This window comes from Musca autumnalis, unplaced genomic scaffold, assembly GCF_047663935.1.
Source record: "Musca autumnalis isolate F117 unplaced genomic scaffold, ASM4766393v1 scaffold_2, whole genome shotgun sequence".
In the NCBI taxonomy this organism is placed as follows: domain Eukaryota; kingdom Metazoa; phylum Arthropoda; class Insecta; order Diptera; family Muscidae; genus Musca; species Musca autumnalis.
The window spans coordinates 242708892-242732429 of NW_027411755.1; the positions used below are offsets into that span (position 1 = coordinate 242708892).

The 23538-nt window shown below is 31.7% G+C and overlaps 2 protein-coding genes across 2 annotated transcripts in view; one reads left to right on the forward strand and one right to left on the reverse strand.

The window, feature by feature from the left end:
- The window catches only part of GABA-B-R3 (gamma-aminobutyric acid type B receptor subunit 3), an 84727-nt gene extending 76315 nt beyond the window's left edge, over window positions 1-8412 (forward strand). The window contains exons 8-10 of the mRNA XM_073965489.1: window positions 625-943; window positions 1185-1420; window positions 6139-8412. Coding sequence (XP_073821590.1) covers window positions 625-943; window positions 1185-1420; window positions 6139-7248 — 1665 coding nt within the window. The 3' untranslated portion in view covers window positions 7249-8412. The remainder of the gene's footprint in view (window positions 1-624; window positions 944-1184; window positions 1421-6138) is intronic.
- A 10914-nt stretch (window positions 8413-19326) lies between these two features.
- LOC141392555 (uncharacterized) lies at window positions 19327-22510 on the reverse strand. Its single transcript, XM_073965490.1, has 2 exons — window positions 22217-22510; window positions 19327-19440 (listed from the first exon to the last, which is right to left on the reverse strand). Exons 1-2 carry the CDS (start codon window positions 22508-22510, stop codon window positions 19327-19329), a joined length of 408 nt encoding a protein of 135 aa, XP_073821591.1.
- Between the last annotated feature and the right edge of the window lie 1028 nt (window positions 22511-23538).

Consider the following 23538-nt stretch of genomic DNA (forward strand, 5'->3'; position numbering starts at 1 on the left):
CATCCTCAACTCATATTCCCATATTTGTTCACAACTATTAAGTAAGTATAGATTTTGTTTCACGTTTGTTTGGAGTTAGGGAGCAATATTTAATTCCTTTAAATTATTTATGGCCAACAGTTTAAAGTTTGTTTGTTGTGTCGAGTCAGTGTTATCTCAACTGTTTTTAAATGCTTTCCCTAATTAACCAATGTTTCCTTTAGACACAAACGTTTGTTTGAAACTTGCCACAATTTAAAATGAAAAGAATTCCAAAGTCTTTAAGAATTCCCATTTGAATTAATTTCAACCCTGTAAGCATTTGACATTTATACAGTTTCAAGCCACACACACAGCAAAGTATTCCCATTATTATCAATTTCTAAACCAAAAAACGAAAAAAACGAACGAAAAGAACTTTAAGTCTTTAAAGAAGATTTAAAGAACTTGTGACCCAAGTCCTTCTAACAAGGGAAGACAAGAAACAAAAACAACAACAATTCAAACACATAGGATGATACACTAACACATTCAAGCCATAACTTTGCGCTTTATGGTTTTCTCTTTTTCTTTTTTGGAATTTCTTTTATTTTTCTTCAACGTTTCTTTATTTTATGGCAACACTTGCGACCGACCTCTTTAAAGGTGGAAGTCTGTCGTTCTCAACACACTCAGACATGGCTGGGTGCCCTCTACAGTTATAAAGGTCTGCTACTGGTTGTGGGCGTCTACATGGCTTGGGAAACGCGACACGTGAAAATACCAGCTCTCAATGATTCCCAGTACATTGGAGTGTCGGTGTACAGTGTCGTCATAACCAGTGGCATTGTCGTGGTCTTGGCAAATCTCATCTCAGAACGTGTTACATTGGCTTTTATAACGATAACAGCATTAATATTAACCTCAACAACGGCCACTTTGTGTTTGCTTTTCATACCCAAGCTGCATGATATATGGGCCAGAAGTAAGTACAAAGTAGAAAAAAAACTAGAAAAAAAGAAGAAGATAAATTGCATGAAAATGAAAGTATTAGCAGCTGCCCAAGGAGCAGTGCAGTGCAGCATGCAGACAGGCAGACATAGAAGTAGTTTAAGTTGTTTATAATTTGCTGAAATTTAATGTAATACTCAGATGAGCTTCTTCGTTATTACTATATTCTGCTTTATTTCCCTTCTCTGTGCTTTTATTATTGCTGCTGTTACTAGATGATGTTGTAGATCCGGTCATATCAAGCATGGGTTTGAAAATGGAATGCAATACCCGCCGCTTTGTTTTGGATGATCGCCGTGAATTGCAATATCGGGTTGAAGTACAAAATCGTGTGTATAAAAAGGAAATTGCAAGCCTTGATGCCGAAATACGTAAGCTGGAACGGATGCTGGAATCGGGGACAGCTTCCACAACCACATCATCATCGGCATCGATATTTGCGGCACTGAAGGTAAGGATAACCGCATTTTTAACAAATTGTTTTTCTTTTTTAAGCATATATTTTTAAAATATTTTTCCAAACGTGGAAAATATTTAAACGAGGAAAAAATTTAATACAATAATAAAACAAAAATATTTTTTGAAACTTGGTTCTTTTAAAATCAATTTTTTTAAGCGTTAATTTTAAAAAAAAAAATGGAAAACTATTTTCTCAAACGTGACCTTTTATATTTTTTTAAAAATATTTTATTAAACGTTGAATTTTTAAAAGTTTTTTCCAACATGAATGTTTTACAAATTATTTTTTTAAACGTGGATTTTTTTCGAATTATTTTTTAAACGTGGATTTTTTAAAAACATTTTTCAGACGTTAACTTTTAAATTTTTTATTCGAACGTTGAATTTTTTTAATTTCTTTTCAAACGTGCATTTTATAGTTTCTTTTTTAAATATTTTTTCAAACGTTACAGTTTTAATTGCTTTTCAAACCTTTTTTTTCAAACGTGGATTTTTTTAAAAGTTAATTTTTCAAAGGTTGATTTTTTTAAGTTATTTTTTCAGGCGTGGATATTTAAACGTTATTTTTCAAACGCGGATTTAAAAAAAATATTTTTTTCGGAACTGGATTTTTTAAACATAATTTTTTGAACAATGTGGATTTTTAAAAAATTTCGTTTTCAAACGTCGATTTTTAAGTATTATTTATTCACAGTTGGATTTTGAAAAGATGAACATATTTTTTCAAACGTTTAAAAGTTTTTTTTTTTCAACATGGATTTTTTAGAAATTAGTTTTTAAACGTGGATTTTTACAAATAATTTTTTAAACGTGGACTTTTTACGAATTATTTTTTAAACGTGGATTTTTAAAAAAATATTTTTTTAGACCATAACTTTTTAATTTTTCCAGACCTTAATTTTTAATTTTTTCAAACGTTGAATTTTTAATTTTTTTCAAATGTGGATTTTATATTTTTTTTAAAAATCTATTTTCAGACGATACATTTTTAATTATTTTTCAAACCTTAAATTTTTTAAAATTTATTTTTCAAACGCGGATTTAGAAAAAATTATATTTTTGGGCTTGGATTTTTTAAATATTATTTTTTTAACAAGGGGGATTTAAAAAAAATACTTTTTCAAACGTGGATTTTTTAATTATTATTTTTTCAAACTTTAAAAAATTATTTTTCAAACGTGGATTTTTTTTAGAATTTTTTTTTTTTCAAAGTTGGTTTTTTTAGTTTTGTTTTCAAACTTATATTTTTCAAAAAAACATTTTTTCAAAAGTGTTTTTTTTTTTTAATTTTGTTTTCAAACTTAAAACAATTTTTTTAAAGTAAATTTAAAAATGCTTTCTTCAAATTTGGATTTTTTAAAAATTATGTTTTTAAACGTGTATTTTTTAAAAATTATTGTTTCAAACGTGGATTACAAAAATTGTATTTTCAAACGTGGTTCTAAAAAAATCAAACGTGGTTAAACAAATTCAAACGCGGATTTTTTAAAAAATGTTTTTTCAATTTTTTAGAAAATATTTTTTCTAACGTGGATATTTAACAAAATTCAAATTTAAACTTGATTTTTTTACAATTTTTTTAAGTTAATTTTGTAAAATAATTAACGTGGTTTTTTTCAAACGTAGATTTTTTTAATTTTGTTTTCAAACTTATATTTAAAAAAATATATATATTTTTTCAAAAATAGATTTTTTAATTTTTTTTTTCTTTTTTTTTTTAACTTAAAACATTTTTTTTAAACGTGTATTTTTTAAAATTTATTTTTTCAAACGTGTATTTTAAAAATTATATTTTCAAACGTAGTTTTAAAAAAAATCAAACGTGGTTAAAAAAATTCAAACGCGGATTTTTTAAAAACAATTTTTCAAACGTGGATTTAAAAAAATTTCAAACGCAGATTTTTTAAAAATTAAAAAAAAACAAAAGCGGATTTTTAGAAAAAATTTCAAACGTGGATTTAAAAAAACTAAACGTGGTTTAAACAATTCAAACGTGGATTTTTTAAAAAATATTTTCTCAAAGGTGTATTTTTCTAACGTGGATATTTTAAAAATTATTTTTTCAAACGAGGATTTTTTACAATTTTTTAAAGTGGATTTTTTAAAAATTATTTTAACAAACGTATAATTTTATTTTTTTTAATGCTTGACTTTTTTAAATATTATTTGAACGAGGATTTTTTCAAAACAATTCTTCCAAACGGTACATTTTAAAATTTGTACAAACGGTGAAGTGAATTCACCGTTGAATTTTTATTTTTTTTTTTCAAACGTGGATTTTTTAGAAAGCATTTTCTCAAAAGTTAATTTTTAAATTTTTTTCAAACGTGATTTTTTTTTATACCTGGATTTTTTTAAAGATTGATTTTTTTAAACTACCCTTCGCGACGTATATTGTTTAAAAATTATTTTTTCAAACGTGGATTTAAAAAATATTCCAGACGTGGATTTTTAAAAAAATATTTTTTTCGAACGTGGAATTTTAAAAAGTTATTTTTTTCGAACGTGGATTTTTAAAAACTTATTTTTTTCGAACGTGGATTTTTAAAAACTTATTTTTTTCGAACGTGGATTTTTAAAAACTTATTTTTTTCGAACGTTGATTTTTAAAAAGTTATTTTTTTCGAACATGGATTTTTAAAAATTTATTTTTTTCGAACGTGGATTTTTAAAAAGTTATTTTTTCGAACGTGGATTTTTAAAAAGTTATTTTTTCGAACGTGGATTTTTAAAAAGTTATTTTTTTCGAATGTGGATTTTTAAAAAGTTATTTTTTTCGAACGTGGATTTTTAAAAAGTTATTTTTTTTTCGAACGTGGATTTTTAAAAAGATTTTTTTCGAACGTGGATTGTTAAAAAGTTATTTTTTTCGAACGTGGATTTTTAAAAAGTTATTTTTTTCGAACGTGGATTTTTAAAAAGTTATTTTTTCGAACGTGGATTTTTAAAAAGTTATTTTTACGAACGTGGATTTTTAAAGTTATTTTTTTCGAACGTGGATTTTTAAAAAGTTATTTTTTTTCGAACGTGGATTCTTAAAAAGTTATTTTTTTCGAACGTGGATTTTTAAAAAGGTATTTTTTTCGAACGTGGATTTTTAAAAAGTTATTTTTTTCGAACGTGGAATTTTAAAAAGTTATTTTTTTCGAACGTGGATTTTTAAAAAGTTATTTTTTTCGAACGTGGATTTTTAAAAAGTTATTTTTTTCGAACTTGGATTTTTAAAAAGTTATTTTTTTCGAACGTGGATTTTTAAAAGGTTATTTTTTTCGAACGTGGATTTTTAAAAAGTTATTTTTTTCGAACGTGGATTTTTAAAAAGTTATTTTTTTCGAATGTGGATTTTTAAAAAGTTATTTTTTTCGAATGTGGATTTTTAAAACGTTATTTTTTTCGAACGTGGATTTTTAAAAAGTTCTTTTTTATTTTTTTCGAACGTGGATTTTTAAAAAGTTCTTTTTTTCGAACGTGGATTTTTAAAACGTTATTTTTTCGAACGTGGTTTTTTAAAAAAGTTATTTTTTTCGAACGTGGATTTTTAAAAAGTTATTTTTTTCGAACGTGGATTTTTAAAAAGTTATTTTTTTCGAACGTGGATTTTTAAAAAGTAATTTTTTTTCGAACGTGGATTTTCAAAAAGTTATTTTTTTCGAACGTGGATTTTTAAAAAGTGATTTTTTCGAACGAGGATTTTTAAAAAGTTATTTTTTTCGAACGTGGATTTTTGAAAAGTTATTTTTTTCGAACGTGGATTTTTAAAAAGTTATTTTTTTCGAACGTGGATTTTTAAAAAGTTATTTTTTTCGAACGTGGATTTTTAAAAAGTTATTTTTCGAACGTGGATTTTTAAAAAGTTATTTTTTCGAACAGGGATTTCTTATATATTATATTTCAAATATTTTTTAAAAAGTGGATTTTCAACATAAAAATAATTGTTTGAAGTGGTTTTTTAAAAAATATATTTTTCAAGCGTGGATTATTTTAAAGAAATATTTTTTCAAAGGTAGATTTTTTTCAAAATTAAATTTAAAAAAACTATATTTTTAAAGTTGGATTTAAAAAAATTTAAACGTGGATTTAAAAAAAATAAAACGTGTATTTTTATAAAATTATGTTTTCAAGCGTGGTTTTTTAAATTATTTGTTCAAATGCGGATTTTTAAAGAACTATTTTTTTCAAACGTAGTGTTTTCAACATTTTTTAATCATCCGTCTTTTAAAACAATTTTTTCAAACATTGATTTTTTAAAAATTAATATTTTTTATATAACTTCTTCAACTTCTTTTTTAAATAACTTAAATTTTTATAAAAATAGTTTATAGATTTTTTAAACAATTTCTTCAAACGTGGATTTTTTAAAAAAATATTTTCTCAAGCGGAAATCATTTTTAACGTGGATTTTTTAAAATTATTTTTTAGAACCAATGTTTGTTTTCGGTCGTCGACTTTTTTTAAATTATTTTTAAACGTGGATTTTAAAAGATTTTTTCCAAACTTGGATTTTCTACAGATATTTTTTCCACACGTGTTTTATTAATATTTTATCCAAACGTTAATTTTTTTGAAGTTTTTTTTTTCAATCTTTTCCAAACGTCGACTTTTTAAATAATTATTTTAATTATTATTTCCGAAGCGTTTCCTAAAATAGATTTTTTAAAAAAAAGCTGTTTACAATATTATCAACCTGGATTATTCTTTTTTTATTTCCAGCCCGAGGTGACGATAACCAGCGACACATCATCACATCTGCCGGCGCCTAGCCACGGTGGCAAATCCCGAACCCCCAGCATATCAGGTATTTTACCCAACCTATTACTCTCTGTCCTGCCGCCTGTCATACCGCGAGCCAGTTGGCCATCAGCTGAGTACATGCAAATACCGATGCGTAAATCGGTAACATTTGCATCACAACCCCATCTGGAGGATCGTACCATAGCTGGGTCGTGTCTACCGGCACAGGATCTGCTCAATTTACGATTGGCCCATCAACATGCCACCGAAACAAAGACGGGTATCATAAATCGTATACGAGGCATTTTCACCCGAACCCAGTCGAGTAATAAGGGCTCAATCGCCAGTTTGGCAGATCAAAAAGGTATTAAGGCGGCCCTTATGACCCATGTGGGGTTATTTTCACGACTCATACCATCCTCACAAACAGCCTCGTGCAACGCCATCTATGCAGAGCGGAAAAAATCCGACATAGATTTAGTCCACACAGGAGGTGAGAACCTCAAACCACTAAAACGGAAATCCATAGCCAAGAGTGGTACACATTTAGATGTAACTTTTGCCGATCCCACATTTCTGCCCATACCCACCATATCAGCTGAAACTGTAGATATTTCACAAGTCCACCATCACCCCACCACCTCCTCAGCAACACAAATATTTTCTGTACCCATAATAGAAGTAGAAAATAAGTATATTTTTGAACCTGAAACTAAAGTTAACTTTCAATTACCCGCCAATCGTAGACCATCCATAGCTCAAATACAACCCACGTTAAGGGAACGTGTTAAGGGTTCACCACGTTTTCCACATCGTGTTCTACCCATAACCAGTAGTTTGGGAGCTCTTGAAGAAACTGGTGACAGCCTGCGGCCGAAGGCTGGAGTAGGACGCATGAATTTGAAACGAGCCTCTATTGTGGGGAATTGGAAATCGATGGAAGTACCTTCCAGTACTCGGCTTTCGTTGACTGATTCCAAAGATGATGTCTGGAAACAGGATTGTATAACAGTGGAAATAAATCAAAAAGATAAGGAAGATATTATCACAGTGGAAATTACACATGTCAATGATAATGATCGTGTCTGAAGTTGAGTGCTTCGATTTAAATTTCCATAATATTGTTTTAATTCGGAGATTATTTCTTTATTGAGGGAACTCCAGCTATCTTCCTATAAATCAATTTTCTATCAACGAATTTGGTTTTACAAATTTACATTCAACTTCCAGTCCTCAGTTTTTTTATATAATTTACGAACTCTACCACTTCAGTTCAGTCACAAAATCATGTTTACAAACTTTCCACTATGCACGGCTGTGCTTAATTCCAAACTCAGGCTGCGGACAGAGAAAATTCCAGTTTTATAAAGGCAGTCACAGACAGCTCAGTAGATTTAGTTTGGCAGGGAAGTCTCGGACTAAATATCTGAGTACCCAAAATCTCGGAATCCACAAAGTTAATCATTGGTGAATATTAAAATTCCATATTTCGCTCATCTATGGTGATTAATATGGCGTTTCTACGCACTTCCACATCTCTCATAACCTTTATAAAAATAAAAATATTTTTCAATATATTTTTTCAAAGCTAATTCTTTTAAAAAATGTTTTTAAAACTTTAATTTTTTTAAATAATTTTTTCAATCGTGGATATAAAAAATTAAGTCCACATTTTTTTTCACGTGGAATTTTTAAAAATATATTATTCTCAAAACTTAATTTTTCCAGAAATATTTTTTTCAAACATACGTTTTTTAGAAAAAATATTTTTTAAACATTTAAAAAAATATTTTTTCAAACCTGAATTTTAAAAAAATATTTTTTCAATCCTTGGGCTGTCTTTGAATGTGTTTTTAATATATTTTTTTAAAGCTAAATTATTTAAAAAATATTTTTCAAACTTCAATTTTTTTAAATAGTTTTTTCAATCGTGGATATAAAAAAATTAAGTCTGGATTTTCTTCAAGTGGAATTTGTAAGAAAATATTATTCTCAAAACTTAATTTTTTCTAGATATATTTTTTTCAAACTTAGGTTTTCTACAAAAAACATTTTTCAAACATTTAAAAAAATATTTTTTTCAAACCTGCGGCTGGATTCTTGTTCCATGAAAACTTGAAATTTTTTCATTTGACAGTTTTCTTCTTTTCATTAAAAAAGAAAAAAGCCCCTGGATTTTTTAAAAAATATTTTTTTTTTCAATCCTGGATTAAAAAAAATCAAATGTGGATTTTTCTTTTTCAAAATCTAATATTCTAAAACTATTGTTACCTATTTTTCAAACATTGACATTTAAAGAAACAATTTTTTCAAACCCGGATTTAAAACAAAATTGAACTTGGCACGGTGCTATTGAATCAAATTTAAATGGAAGGTGCTTACACCTGGGAAATTTTCGCGGATCCTGAAACTACAATGTTCATAGATGAGAAAAATCAAAAAAATCAAAAAAATCAAGTTGAAATTTTTAGGGGTTGTTTAGGTTTTTGCGATTTTGCTTGGAAACCGCAAGTCCCATCAAAATGGGAATAAAAAAAAGTTGTAGTCGTCCAAATTCTCTACAAGATTGACCTTAATGACATTTTCGTAGGTTTTACAACTTTTGAGATATAGAAGTTCAAATTGGACAATTCAAATTCAATTAAATTCTGTATCGCCCCCTTATAAAACAATGTCATGACTGCAAATTCTCAACTTAAAATTGTATATCTAAAAAATGATACAACCTCGGATAAGTTACATAACCCAGTCTTGTAGAGAATTTTCACAGCTTTAAGATTTTCTCAGGTCCATATCGATAAAACTTGCCGTATTCAAGCAAAATCGCGAAACCCTAACAAAAAAACCTAAAAATGTAAACTGAGCTTCTTTACCTCAAAAATGGTACAGCCTGGGAACAAATCATAAACGTCTATCCTCTAGAGAATTTTCACAGCTACAACATTTTCTTTAGCTCCATTTCGATTGAACTTGCGATTTCTAAGCAAAATCGTGAAAACTTAAAAAAACACATAAAAATGTGAATTTTGACCGCGATTTATTTCAAAATCTCTACAACGATTTTGTCTTGTTTTTGGATTTTTCTTATCTATGAACATTGCTGTTTCAGAATTCAGAAAAACGTCCCCTGTGCAAGCGTTTTTCATTAAAAGCTAGTTAAGGCGCACCCTTCATGACATTGTTTTATAAGGGGGCGATACAGTCAGTGCATTGTCCCAATTTGAACTTCTATATCTCAAAAATGGTAAAACCTACGAAAATATCTAACAGGTCAATCTTGTAGAGAATTTTGATAGCTACAACATTTTCCTTAGTCCCATTATTATAGGACTTGCGGTTTCCAAGCAACATCGCAAAAACCTAAACAACCCCTAAAAATGTCAACTTGAATCGCAATTTATTTAAAAAGCGCTCCGGCGATTTTTTTTTTGTTTTTTGATTTTTCTCATCCATGAACATTGTAGATTTAAAATCTGCAAAAAATTTCCAGGTGTAAGCACCTTCCACTTAAATTTGCTTCAAGAGCACCGCGTAGTACATTTTAAAAAATATTTTTTCAAACCAGAATTTAAAAAAAAAATATTTTTTTTCCATCCTGGTTTTTTAACAACTTTTTTTCATACTGGATTAAATAAAAATCAAATTCGGATTTTTCTTCTTCAAAAATTAATTTTTTAAAACAATTGTCAACTGTTTTTCAAACGTGGACTTTTAAAAAATAATTTCTTCAACCCGGATTTAAAAAAAAATGATTGAAAATTTGTTTCAGACGTCGCACAGAGGGGAAACATAGGCCTAAAGTTGCTCAAAACTCAAAATATCAAAATCATTTTTTATGAAAAAAATGATGATAAACGGCAACCAGACTCTTTTCTACATTTGCTATAACCATCCTCGACTTTGTAAGATTAACCAATCCAATGCAGCAGTCGCTTGAACTCAGCCATACTGAAAACAAAAAGTAAATTTTCGAAAACTAAGAAATAAGGTGAACATTAAAATGACATTATTTTCGCGAAAATTTATATTTTTCAAGATTTATTGTTTTTGTACAGTGTCCGAACAAGATTAGCATTTAAAATTTTCAGATTGATTTTACATCTTTGCTCTATAATAATATTGATACATATCCTCTTTATAAAATTTTTTTATTATAATTTTTAAGATTACTACAATTTCAATAGTGAAAAAGTCTATTTCCCCGTCGTTTCCCGACCATAGTTTCTTCTAATGTTTTATGCGCTTGAGTCTCAAATATCAGATTCAATCATAAAAAATTGCGCATATTTGCGCCATTCCGAAAAAATCTATATTTTCTGAACTAACATATGAAATATTTTTATATGGAATTGCAAGGTTTACTCACACTAAATTTTGTTCCGCCTTATAACCGGGACTCTTATTTATCAGACTAAACCAACACCTATCAAATATGCCTGCATTATTCAGAAACATTCACGATTTTTCTCATGTGAATTGAGAAAAATTTAATTTAAGTAAGTTTCAAAAAATAAAATTTGGAATAAAATATATGTATATGGGACTATATATAGATCTGTACCGATTTGTTTGAAAATTGGCCCAATGTTTTTTTAGGCTAGTTCAGGTTGCATGTGTCAAATTTCAGTGATTTTGGTGCATTTTTATCTCATATCAGATGCGAATATATATGGAAGCTGCATCCAAATCTGGACCGATTTTCATTATTTTATATAGGATTAATCCTTGTACAGAAGATATGCTTTGTGCAAAATTTTATATCAATCCGACTATAAATGAGCTTTCTAGGGCTTTTGATCAACTTTTAACACAAATTTCCCCTCTGTGCGTCGATTAAAAAAAAGAAATTTGAATCGTTTTAAATAATTCTATTTTCAGCCTAAATTTTAAAGAAATGTTTTTTCAAAAAAAATTTTTCATCCGGGATTAAAATAAATTTCAGACTTGCGTTTTTTAAGAATTTTTCAAATGCGCAATTTTTCAGAAATAATTTTTTTTCATATCCGATTTTTTTTAAATTTTTTCTTCAAAATTATACTTTTTAAAACAATTGATTACCAATTTTTCTAACGTGGGGTTTTAACAAATATATTTTTTTCAAACCTGGATTTTAAACAAAACCCAACTTGGGGTATTTTAAATAATATGATTGAACATCTTTAAATTAAAAGAGAAAATTCAAAGGTGGATTTTAAAAATATTTTTTAAACGTGGGTTTAAAAATAATCTATCTTAAGTGATTTTAAAAATTTTTTGAGGATTTACGTTGGTGTACTTTAAACAAAAAACGTTTCTCAACCAAAGAATTTTAAAAAATATCTTTGCAAATAAGTAAATAGAAATTTCAAATGAGGAATTAAAAAAAATATTTCAAAAGTTGATTAAAAAAATCCAAACGTCGTTTTTTAAGAAATATTTTTGCAACAATGGATTTTATTAAAAATAAAATATTTTAACAACAGTATTTATTCTTTAACTCCACGTTAAAAAAAATATATTTTTACAAATATGGATTAAAAAAAAACAAATAATTGTTCAATCCAGATTAATCTTAAATATTTTTTTTTTTCAAAACTAGATTAAAAAATATTTTTGAAACCTAAATTTTATAAGTAAATATTTAATCAATCGAAATTTTTTTCGAAAAATATTTTTTAACTTTAATTAATTCACAGGTGGATATTTTAAAAATATTTTTTCAAGCATGCATCCTGGACAAAAAATTTCATCGAACGTGGACTTTTTTTTAAATAATTTTTTCGAACCGGTATTTAAAAAAATCGAACTTAAGTGTTATATGCTTGAGGACTTCAAAATTTTTTTCAAGCTTGGATTTAAAAAAAAAAAAATATTTTTTCAAACCTAAACTTTGAAAAAAAATGTTTAATCATAAGAAAATTGTTTTCCAAAAATATTCTTTTCAAACGCGAATTAAAGAAAAAACAAAAATATCAGTCGGCTTTGCCGACAGAGATATACCCTCAGCCTATGTGAATCTGCGGACAGATCGAATGTATTTAAGGTCTCTTCAGAATTTTGGGGCCCTTTTTGAACATTTTAACTTGCCGACAAAAATGTGGATTAGGATTAAAGTTCAAACGTTTTGCGGAGGGAATGGACCGACATAGTGCATTACGGAAGTGGATCTTATTTTGAGAGTTATATCTTTTCGATAGAGTTACCGTCCGTACAATTTTTCCGAACATTTTTGAACTTTTGTGGGGGAGGTACCGGAAAGAGTGGACCGATATAGCCCATCTTCGAACTTAAACTACGTTTGGGGTTGATCCATTCCAGAATTATCGTACGCTCCAGCCAGCTAAATCAACTCCAAATTGTCTGGAACGGATTTCGTCCAAACATACTTGGGGTCTAAACCCATTATTTCGATGAGGCACATTTTGCCCGTATGCTGAGGGTATAAACATATTTTTTATAAACATTTTCGTTTTATTAAATGAATATTTTCTTTCAAACTTCGTTAAAAAAATAGTTTCTTAATACACGTTAGAAAAAAATTTAAAAACAATTCGGGATTGACATATGGTTTTTTTTTAAATCCAGACCTAAAAAATATTTAGAAAAAAATGTTTTTTTATGTTTGTTGATTTATTTAAATGTTTATAAAAAATAATTTTTTTCCTGGTTTTTTCAAAAAAAATATTTTTCGAACATAGACAGCTTAACAAAGCCCACCACAAAATATATATCTATCTTTAAAATATCAAACCCTGGATTTTCAAAAAAAATATTTCCTTGATTTTTTAACAATATTTTTTCGAATGTGGAATTTTTAAAAATCCACTATTTTTTAAATTTATTTTTCAAAACTTGACTTTTTAACAATTATTTTTTTTTTCAAACGTCGACTTTTTTAAATATTTTTATACCCTATACCACAATGTGGAAAAGGGTATTATAAGTTTGTTTTGGTAAAAATTCATGTAACACCGCGAAATATTCGTCGGACACCCCCAATGTGGTATACCAATCTTCATATCTCGACGAGTTAAAGCGATTTTGAGATGTGTGTCCGTCCGTCCGTCTGTCCATTATAAATTGTAAACACGCTCCAGACCGCAATTATGGACCGATCGTCACGAAATTTTGTATGGAGGTCGGGTTCAGATCAGAATAGATCCCTATTCTTATTGGTGATGATCGTGAAATATTTAGCGGGTGAAATGGACCAAAAACATAATATTTATCCAATTTTCTAGCGGCTCTGTAGGCCTCAATAATAGTCCGATCAACGCGTAATTTTAAATAAGGTAAGAGTATATCACGAAGGAGAAGCTTGGAATTTGAGATGACGATCGGATAATATTTAGAGGGTTAAATGGACCAAAACTTTTGTGTGAAAATTTTTAATATACAGCTTATATCTAAATTCCTGGAAGTGACATTCCGGACAAGTGAGATATACTTGAAAGTGGAACGCTTGACCTTTCAATTGATGCCAATTATGCCAATTATGTGTGCATGATCCGATAACAGAGTTACAGCCTAATATATTCCGTTATTTGTTTGTAGTGTAATAATAAACTCGCTAGAAGCTGCAATTATACATCAATAGTCACGAAATTTTGCACCGGCTACGAGTATAGGTCGAAAAAGATGTCCACAATTTTGAATGATGATCTGATATTCTTTAGCGGGTGAAATGGACCATTACTTTTGTATGAAAAATATAAAAATTTTATTTTTGGTCGATATTTTAATTCCTTGAGCACGTATATATTTCGCAAAGTAGCCTACATTTGGAAAAAAAATACTGACCTTTCCTCTGATGTAAATTGCAATTAAGTGTTTGCTAGATACCGGGCCTACTGCCTAATATATAATGGGTTCTGTGTAGAGAACTACATTTTTATCCCATGCTACATATTGTCTCTCCAAAAGTTTATGTAACACCACGAAATATTCGTCCTAGACCCCTTATTTGGTATGCCAAAATTCATATCTCGACGAGATAAAGCGATTTAGCAATGTGTGTCCGTCCATTAAAATTTGTAAACAAGCTTAAGGCCGCAATTATGGACCGATTGTAACGAATTTTTTAAGGAGACTGGGTTCGGGCCAGATTAGAAATGATTAGTTTTTGGTGATGATCGTGAAATGTTCAGGGGATGAAATGGACCAAAAACAAAATTTTAACCAATTTTGTAGCGGCTCTCTAGGTCAAAATAATAATACGCAAAATTTTAAACAAAGTTTGAGTTTATGATGAAGAAGAAGCGTACAAACCAACCTGAAGATCAGGTAATACTTAGCGGGTTAAATGGACTGAAACTTATGTGTGAAATTGGTAAAAATTTCAATAACGTAGCGGTTAAACAACGGAAGTAGTAGTACTACATAAGTGGGTTTCATTACAGTTTAGTTTGTGTGAACTAAATTTTCCTTTCCTGCTACAAAAATGTCTTTGTCATGCTAGATAACTTTTTGGTTTTGGTCATAAGTATTATACATTACATCTCTGATATTTGATAATTAAATTTTTACAATTATTGAAAAGAAGTTCCGTGGAGAGCGATTGTCCAGGGATAGTGGTATAGGGTATCCCATGGTCGGCTCCGTCCGACTATAGACTTTTCTTACTTGTTTTTTAATGCGATATATATAAAACTTACGAACGATTCCGTTTCCATAATTCTGGGTACATATTTCAGCAATAAGACCCGACCACTCCCACTTTCTTAAATATGCTACAAATCAATGGAAATACCACGTGCTATGCATAACGAAACTTTGGTCTTATTGGAAAACAAGTGTTTAGATTAGAAGCCAACATATCGATAGCTATAGTTTCATCAGGTATATAAGACACATTATATGAAGGTGGACACAGTCGGCATGCCTCAAGTCTTCAGTTATTTGGCGGTATGTTAAAATTGCATATCGGCACCAACATTTCTGAAGATTTTTATACACTCCACCATAATATGGAGGGTATAATTAAATTTGTCATTCAGTTTGTAACATATCGATATATTCAGCGAAGACCCTATAAATTATATATATTCATGATCAGAGTAAAATTCTATGTCGGTATAACCATGACCATCTGTCCGTCTTTTGAAATTAAGATACAGCTCCCAATTTTTAAGATAGATCTTTGTGATTTGGTATAGAAGTTTCTATTATTCTAGGATGTTTGGTATTGAAAAGGGTGTATATCGGTCCACGTTTTGATATAGCCCCCATAGAACGGTACCTCCTGATGTTCGCTATTTTCAAGATTTTAGCTTCATTAACCCATCAAAATGGCTGAAATTTGGTATTTGGTCTTCGTTGGGGGTATACAACTTTCCCCTAAAATGTTGTCTGTATAGGTACACGCCTTCATATAGCCCCCATAGAACGGTACCTCCCGATTTCCGGTATTTTGAAGGTGTGGCCTCAATATTTCTCCGAAATGGCTGAAATTTGGTATTTATTCTTCGTTTGGGGTATAAAACTTTCTCCCATAAATTTAGGTCCACGCCTCCATATAGCCCCATATAACGGTGCCTCCCAAATTTCGGTATTTTGAAGGTTAGGTACATTGTTTTACCGAAATTGCTGAAATTTGGTATTTAGTCTACTTCATAAAATTCAATACAACTCATGGTGGAGGGTATAATAAGTTCGGCCTGGCCGAATTTAACGACATTCTTACTTGTTATTGATAGTCACTTGCATATCCCAACAAATTTGCGATGCAAAAAAAATATAATTGACATAAGAAAAGGTAACATAAAGCTGTTTCAGGGGCCAGCAACGTAGACCGGTTCGGCTAATATTTAATATAAAACATGACACGTTGTACTTACGTCCTTGTATTTTTGTTTTACGACCTTTTCCTTCAATTAAATTTCATGATTAATTCCTGTAATGTACCTGGTTTCTTAGCTACATTGCAATCTCAAATAGTGTCCTTTTTTGTCTTCCCAAGTATTTCTGCCCCAACTCCCTGCATCTTTTGTTTTTGTCTGCAAACCATGTAGAATCTTCAGCATGTAATGTCTTCCTGCGTTAAGGAAGTTTTTCATCAGAGCTTTCAGAATCACTGTGAAAACCATAGGGAACTAGACCCATGACACCATCGTCTAATTCCATTCCAAATTCATACTGCTCTTTGTTAGCAAAAACCATGATGTCTTCTTAGTTTAATAACATTTCAATCAATTATTATTTTAGAATCATTTAATAATATAATGCATTTACCCGTCCGTTAGAAGGTATTTCTTTATTGAATTCAATTTACAAACTAATCTCGTTATGTGAATAAATGTCCCTAGAGAAACCACAAATTACCAGTTGATAAAGTTAAGTAAGATATTCGACCGTAAAAACAGTAAAAATTTTGATTTTTTTTTTACAAATTTTTCAATATATGAGGTATTTGAACACATACAGCATCCCAATTTGTATCAATGAAAATGCCAGAAGTCCATATTTCATAATCAGTTCGCTTATAGGGGAAAATAGATTTCAAATGTAAATTTTCGTTGCAATATAGAATTTATCACATTTTTGTTCAAAAGTTTGGTCCACAGGCTCCGCCAAATATCATCCGATTATCATCCAAAGGTGTAGGCTAGTTCTTTACATTGTACCCCAACCATGGATGACGTTAAATATTACATCTGAACTACATTAGCTGTAGTATTCTTTTAAAGTATACTTTTTTTGTGGACTTACGACCTGTTCTTACTCAAATTTTTACGTTTTGTGGACTTACGACCTTTACCGACAGGGGCAAAACATATAAAAAACACGACATACTACCATTTTCTTTGTATCATACGACGTGTTTTGACTTGTACTATCATCCCGCAACAAAAACGCGATTTTCCAAAAAAGTGGACTTACGACCTATTCCGACGGAGCAGACGATATATATTTTTTATACCCTCAGCCTTTAGGCTAAGGAGGGTATATACACTTTGATACGATGAAAATGTGCCTCATCGAAATAATGGTTTTAGACTCCAAGTATGTTTGGACGAAATGTGTTTCAGACAATTTTGAGTCGATCTAGCAATGTCCGTCCGTCTGTCTGTCTGTCCTGCTGGCTGGAGCGCACGATAACTCTCGAACGGATGAACCGATTCGGTTCAAATTTTGGCTTTCGTAATATTTTGCCCAAACTTAGTTTAAGTTCGAAGATGAGCTACATCGGTCCACTCCTTCCAGTACCTCCCCCACAAAAGTTCGAAAATGTTCGGAAAGTTTGTGCGCACGATAACTCTTGAAGGGAGTGACCGATTTGGTCCATACTTTGTATGGCGTAAACTTTCTACCAGAGTAATATGGGGTTCCAATATGGTCTTAATAGGTCCACTCCTTCGGGTACCTCCCACACAAAATTTCGGAAAATTTCAGTTTAGGGCCACCTCTCGAATCGCTTTAATTTTTGTTTTAGCAACTTGTATTCACTGCCCTCCATACGACGGTACAAGTTTCATCAGGGGCAAGTCCATACTTCCTGAGAAAATAGCATGAAAGTTGCAAAAACCCCTATGACACCGTGTGAGGTGGTTGGAGCGCAAGATAACTCTCGAACGGATCTGCCGATTCGGTCCAAAATATGGCCTTAGTAATATTTTGTCCAAACATAGTTCAAGTTTGAAGATATGCCATATCGGTCCACTCCTTCAGGTACCTCCCCCACAAAAGTTCAAAAATGTTCGGAAAAATTGCTCGTACGGTAACTCTTGAAGGGAGTGGCCGAATTGGTCTATACTAATATATCTACCAGATATAGACTATGGACTATATTTGTCCCCTCCATCCGGTACCTCCCACACAAATTTCGGATATGATCACTTTATGACCTAATATCGAATCACTTTGATTTTTGATTTTCTATTACGATGGTAAAAGTTTTTTAGGGGCAAGTCCATACTTCTTGGCAAACAGCCCGTATAGTGTAAAAACCCTCTATGGCACCATATGGTGTGGCTGGAGATCCACTTCCATAACGGTCAATGTCGATCCATTCCTTTTAGTATCTCCTCTCATCTTTAGTCCTAATCAACATTTTTGTCGGTTCAAACGCCCAAAATTTTAAAAACCCCCTAAATACATACGTATTTTGGGAAAAAATTGTTTCAATATACACAGGCTGAGGGTATATCTCTGTCGGCAAATCTCTGCCGACTGATACTTTTTTACTTGTTTCAAAAATATAATTTTTAAAAAATATTTGTTCAAACCCGTAATGCTATTAAATATATTTTTTTCTTCAAACTTGGTTTTATATATTCCTTAAAACGTGGATAAAATGGAAAACTTTTCCCAAATTTGTTTTTAGTTCCAAAAATATATTGTTTCGAACGGAGATTTCATTTTTAATTTTTTTTTTTTCTGACTTTTGTAAATTCGAAAAATTAATTTTATGCTATGAATGATCAAAAATAAATACATACTACAACTGCACATATTCATTAATTTCTTTAATATAAAAAATCAGTCAAAATAATGAAAGAGGGCCGAAAAATAAAAGACACCTTACTTGGTGTTTTGGAAGTTTACGTCAGGAGGTTATCCAGCTAAGGAATTTTTTGTATTCATCAGAATATCTCCGTAGACTATATATACCCAAGAAGAAGTTCAAAAAGGAAAGCATTGACTCCTCTATTAAGGTTAGATCCCGACATAACCTTTCAAAACACCAAGGCACCTGTCTTCCACTATTTTACTCCCCTTCCACAATGTACCGACTGTTCTTAGTAATTATTTTTTATGTTGCACAATGTTATTGATAGAGCTACGATTAAAAGAAAACAAAATGCATAAATCGATTTATTTAATAATTCTAAGATAATTGGTGGTTATCATACAATTGCTGCGAATTGCAAATATATGTATATTTTTACCCTCTACCACATAGTGGTCTATATTATACAAAAGCAAAAAAAAAAATGTTTATATGGGTACCAACTAGAACTTAAAAATCTTAAAATTCTTATTTTTTATTTCACTCCTCTAAAAACATTTTATAAAATGTTATTTATGATATTATTTTACTATTAGAAATAAACGCATAAACAAAAACACAAAACTGACCAACAAACAACTTTTATATTAAGGCTCTAAGCTAAACTTTTTTAATAGACTAAGCAAAAACGACATTTCACTTAGAGATAACTAGTCAATATAACAACAACAGAAATACTTTTAATTAGTTGTAAGTAGTAGTGAGATTAGATCCTTAAGCAGGAAATCTAAGAAGCGATACAAGTCAATCATAAAAGTAGTGAAACTCCTTATCGTAATAGCATTCTTTTCAAACTGCAAAAAAAAAACGGAAAAAAGAAATGCCAACATAGAATCATGAAGACCCACACCCATCCCATACCCCACAACAACAACAACCAAAAAGAGCAATTTATAAAAACATAGTAAAACAAAACGAACAAACCCAGTGTTATAAGCAATACCAACATTTGTGAATGTAAAAAATAGAATAAAATTGTAATTAAGAAAAACAAAAAATATATGAAAAAAAAAAATAATTTAAGTTTTAATGTGTCAAGGAAATGTCATTCATGTACCTTTATCAATAAAAAATAAACGAACAGAACAAATTGGACAGATACAAAAATAACTGTTTTATTATTTAAAGAAATCTATTTGTTTTTTCTTTCTCCCATGTTTCCATTCTCTTCACTTTTTATTTTCAACTTATCCCAATGTCTTGTTATTTTAATTTTATCCCCCAAGATAAGTATAACTAACATACATAACTTTGAACAAAAAACAAACTTTCTTTCAGCTTCCATAAAACTGTCAAACAATTTGTTAATGTTTTTATTTGAAAACGATATTTGGTGTCAAATCAGCAAATAATATCCACAACTCACCCAAAGATATTACCGAAATAAAACACACACAAAATAATAGTAACAATACCCCCCACACCACTTCACTGGCAATAAAGAGGGTGAGTAAGTACAAGTGTTACACAAATAGACTTTGTAGAATCCCCACCAAACAAGGACAGCATTTTTTTCCATTTTTATTAATCGACCCTAATTTGTTTTCGAAAAACGAATAAGGTAGAAAAAGTTGTAATCGATAGTCCATAGCATGTAATATCAAATTCCTGTGTTAAAAATTAATAAGTAGGGCGATTAAATGATTTAAGCGCTACTCAAACATTTTACGAATATCGAGAAATTTTAAAAAAATCTTGCCTGTTTTCAACTTGCTAGAACTTAAGCAAACTTATTTAAATGTACCAACAACAAGTAAAAAAGTATCAGTCGGCTTTGCCGACAGAGATATACCCTCAGCCTGTGCAAATTGAAACACTTTTTTCACAAAAAACTTATGTATTTAGGGGGTTTCAAAATTTTGGTCGTATGAACCGACAAAAATGTTGATTGGGATTAAAGTTCGGCTATCTCGGCGATATTATGAAGGAACGGCTGTCCCATAGCTTTAAGTCGTCGTTGCATTAGTGCAGGGCAGGAACAGAGGAGGTGCTCAACAGTTTCCTCCTCTTCTTCATCTCCGCAGCTGCGACAGTGGTCGTTGTGTGGTATATTTAAGCGCATTGCGTGGTTACCGATAGCCCAGTGACCGGTTAACACTGCAATAAGTCTTGCCAAGTTCCGTCGATTTTGGCTGATTAGGAACTTTGTGCGTTTGGCGTTGTATTGAGGCCATGTAGATTTTGATATTCGGCATGTTTCCGTTTTGTCCCATCTACTCTCAGCCAATGATAGATAGTATTTGAAGATATCCCCTTTAACTACTCCCATTGGTGTTGCGACTGACGCCTTTGGGAGTTCGTTAGAGGCGGATCCTGCTCTGCCTAGTTCGTCCGCTTTTTCGTTCCCATCCAGTCCCTTATGGCCTGGGATCCAGGTGAGAGTTACTCTTGACAGACGCCCTAGTTTAGCAAGTTCTTCTTTACAATCTTTCACTAGCTTCGATGTTGCAGAGTTTGATTTTATTGCAAGGAGTGCCGCTTGACTGTCGACAAAAATTCCTATCGAGTTTGGTGTGTGGAGTTGTAAGAGAATAAAACAAGCTTCCTTTATGGCCAGTATCTCCGCCTGAAAAACACTGCAGTCGTCAGGTAGCTTTATGGATGTAGATATATTTGCATCATATGAGAAGACACCAGAACCGACTCCACATTTCATCTTGGAACCATCTGTGTATACATTGATGTCATGACCTGTCATTGGTGATCCATTATTCCATTCTTTCCTGCTTGGAAATTTGAATTCAAAAGGCTGATCAAAAGTCATTGTAGGAGCGCAGTAATCAGCAGTAGTTGCTATTTCTTTTGGTAGTTTGTGAAGCACGCACGCATGTCCGTAGGCTCTATCGCTCCACATTCCTAGAGCCCGCAGCCTTGCCGCATTACATGCTGCAGTTGCTTTGATGTGTATGTCTATTGGCAGAATGTGCATCATAACATTGAGGGCTTCAGCCGGACAAGTCCGAATTGCCCCCGTCACCCCGATGCATGCTGATCTTTGTATGCTATATAGTTTTTTCTGCGTAGTTTTCTTTTCCACTGCTGGCCACCATACTAGTGCTCCATATGTGAGAATTGGTCTTATTATACTGGTGTACATCCATAACACCATTTTAGGTTTAAGGCCCCAACGGCTCCCAAACATTTTGCGACACGTGTAGTATGCAACGGTTGCTTTGTGAGCACGATGTTCCATGTTACGTTTCCATGATAGCTTTGAGTCTAGGATGACGCCTAGGTACTTGGCGTGATCTGATAGGGTATTTCTTGACCTCTTAGTCGTGGTAGATTAGGTATTGAATATTTGGTCTTTGTGGTGAATAGTACCATCTCAGTTTTCCCTGGATTCACACCCAGTCCACAGCTTGTGGCCCAAGTATCTAGTGATTTCAGGGCCCCGTTCATGATGTCAATTATCACGGATGGGAACAAACCAGAGACGAGTATTACCACATCGTCCGCATAAGCAACCACCTTAATCCCCATATGGTCAAGTTTGATAAGGATTTCGTTAATGACAAGGAGCCAAAGCAGTGGGGATATAACTCCTCCCTGTGGAGTTCCTCTGTTTACGTGCTTTGACAGCGTACTGTTTCCTAGTGAGGCGGTAATAACTCTACTTTGCAGCATGGTGGTTATCCAGCTACTGATGAATGATTCCAAGCCAAAGTTATCTAGAGCTTGTTTTATTGCTGTTGTACTGACATTATTGAAGGCACCTTCTATATCAAGAAAAGCAGCCAATGTGTATTGTTTATGTTCTAAGGATTTTTCGATAGTCCTAACGACTTCGTGTAGGGCTGTATCTGTCGAGCGTCCCTTTATGTAGGCGTGTTGACTGGAAGATATGTTGTTTGAGTTATCCATCTTTTCTCGAATATGCACGTCGATGAGTCTTTCGAGCGTCTTAAGTAGAAATGATGAAAGGCTTATGGGTCTGAAGTCTTTAGCATTTTCATGACTACGTTTTCCTGCTTTGGGTATGAAGACAACTTTGACCTGTCTCCAACTCGCAGCAACGTAGTTAAGGGATATACATCTACTAAAAATGTACACTAGCCAAGGGTTTATTATGGTCTCCGTACTTTGCAGCATTTTTGGTATGATACCATCTGGCCCCGGAGATTTGTAGGGAGAGAAGCTTTTAATAGCCCATGTAACTTTACTCGGACTTACTATCTCATTGACTTCAGTATCGTTTATGCCTGTATTAGTATTGGATTGCACTTCGCTGGTTCTATCAGAGCAGCCAGGGAAATGCGTCGTAAGCCGAATTTCAAGGGATTCGGCTGAGTTATCAGACCATGTGCCGTTGTTTCTCTTTATATATGTGAGATTGGAGTGTCCTTTTGCCATAACTTTGCTTAGTCTGGCTGTATCTTTGGTGCTGTCTAGTGCTCCGCAAAATTCAATCTATGATTGCTTTTTCGCTCTGGCTATGGCCTTTTTGTACTCCTTTAGATTATCCTTGTATGGCTGCCAGGATCCGCTTTGGTAGCTGTCGTTGAAAGCTTTTCGTGACTGTTTACGCAGTTTAGAGAGCTCGGATGTCCACCATGGTGGATATTGCTTTTTCGAGCGCGTCCTAGGACATGATACTTTAAAAGCTGTATCAAGAGATTTCTCCAAAATAGATACAGCTTTATCTATACCCGCCGTAGTATCGCTTTTGTGTGGCATGCTGGGTAATTTGTCCCGCAAAACCCTATTGAACTTCTCCCAGTTCGTTCTTTTCGGGTTGCGAAAGCATTTAATTGATGTTGTTTTTTCTGATATATTGAAAAGTATCCAATTGTGATCTGAGAACGATTTTTTATCGGATACTATCCAGTTAGCTATTTCTAGATGACGTTTATCGGATACCAGTGTGAGGTCAATGACCTCCTGCCACCCAC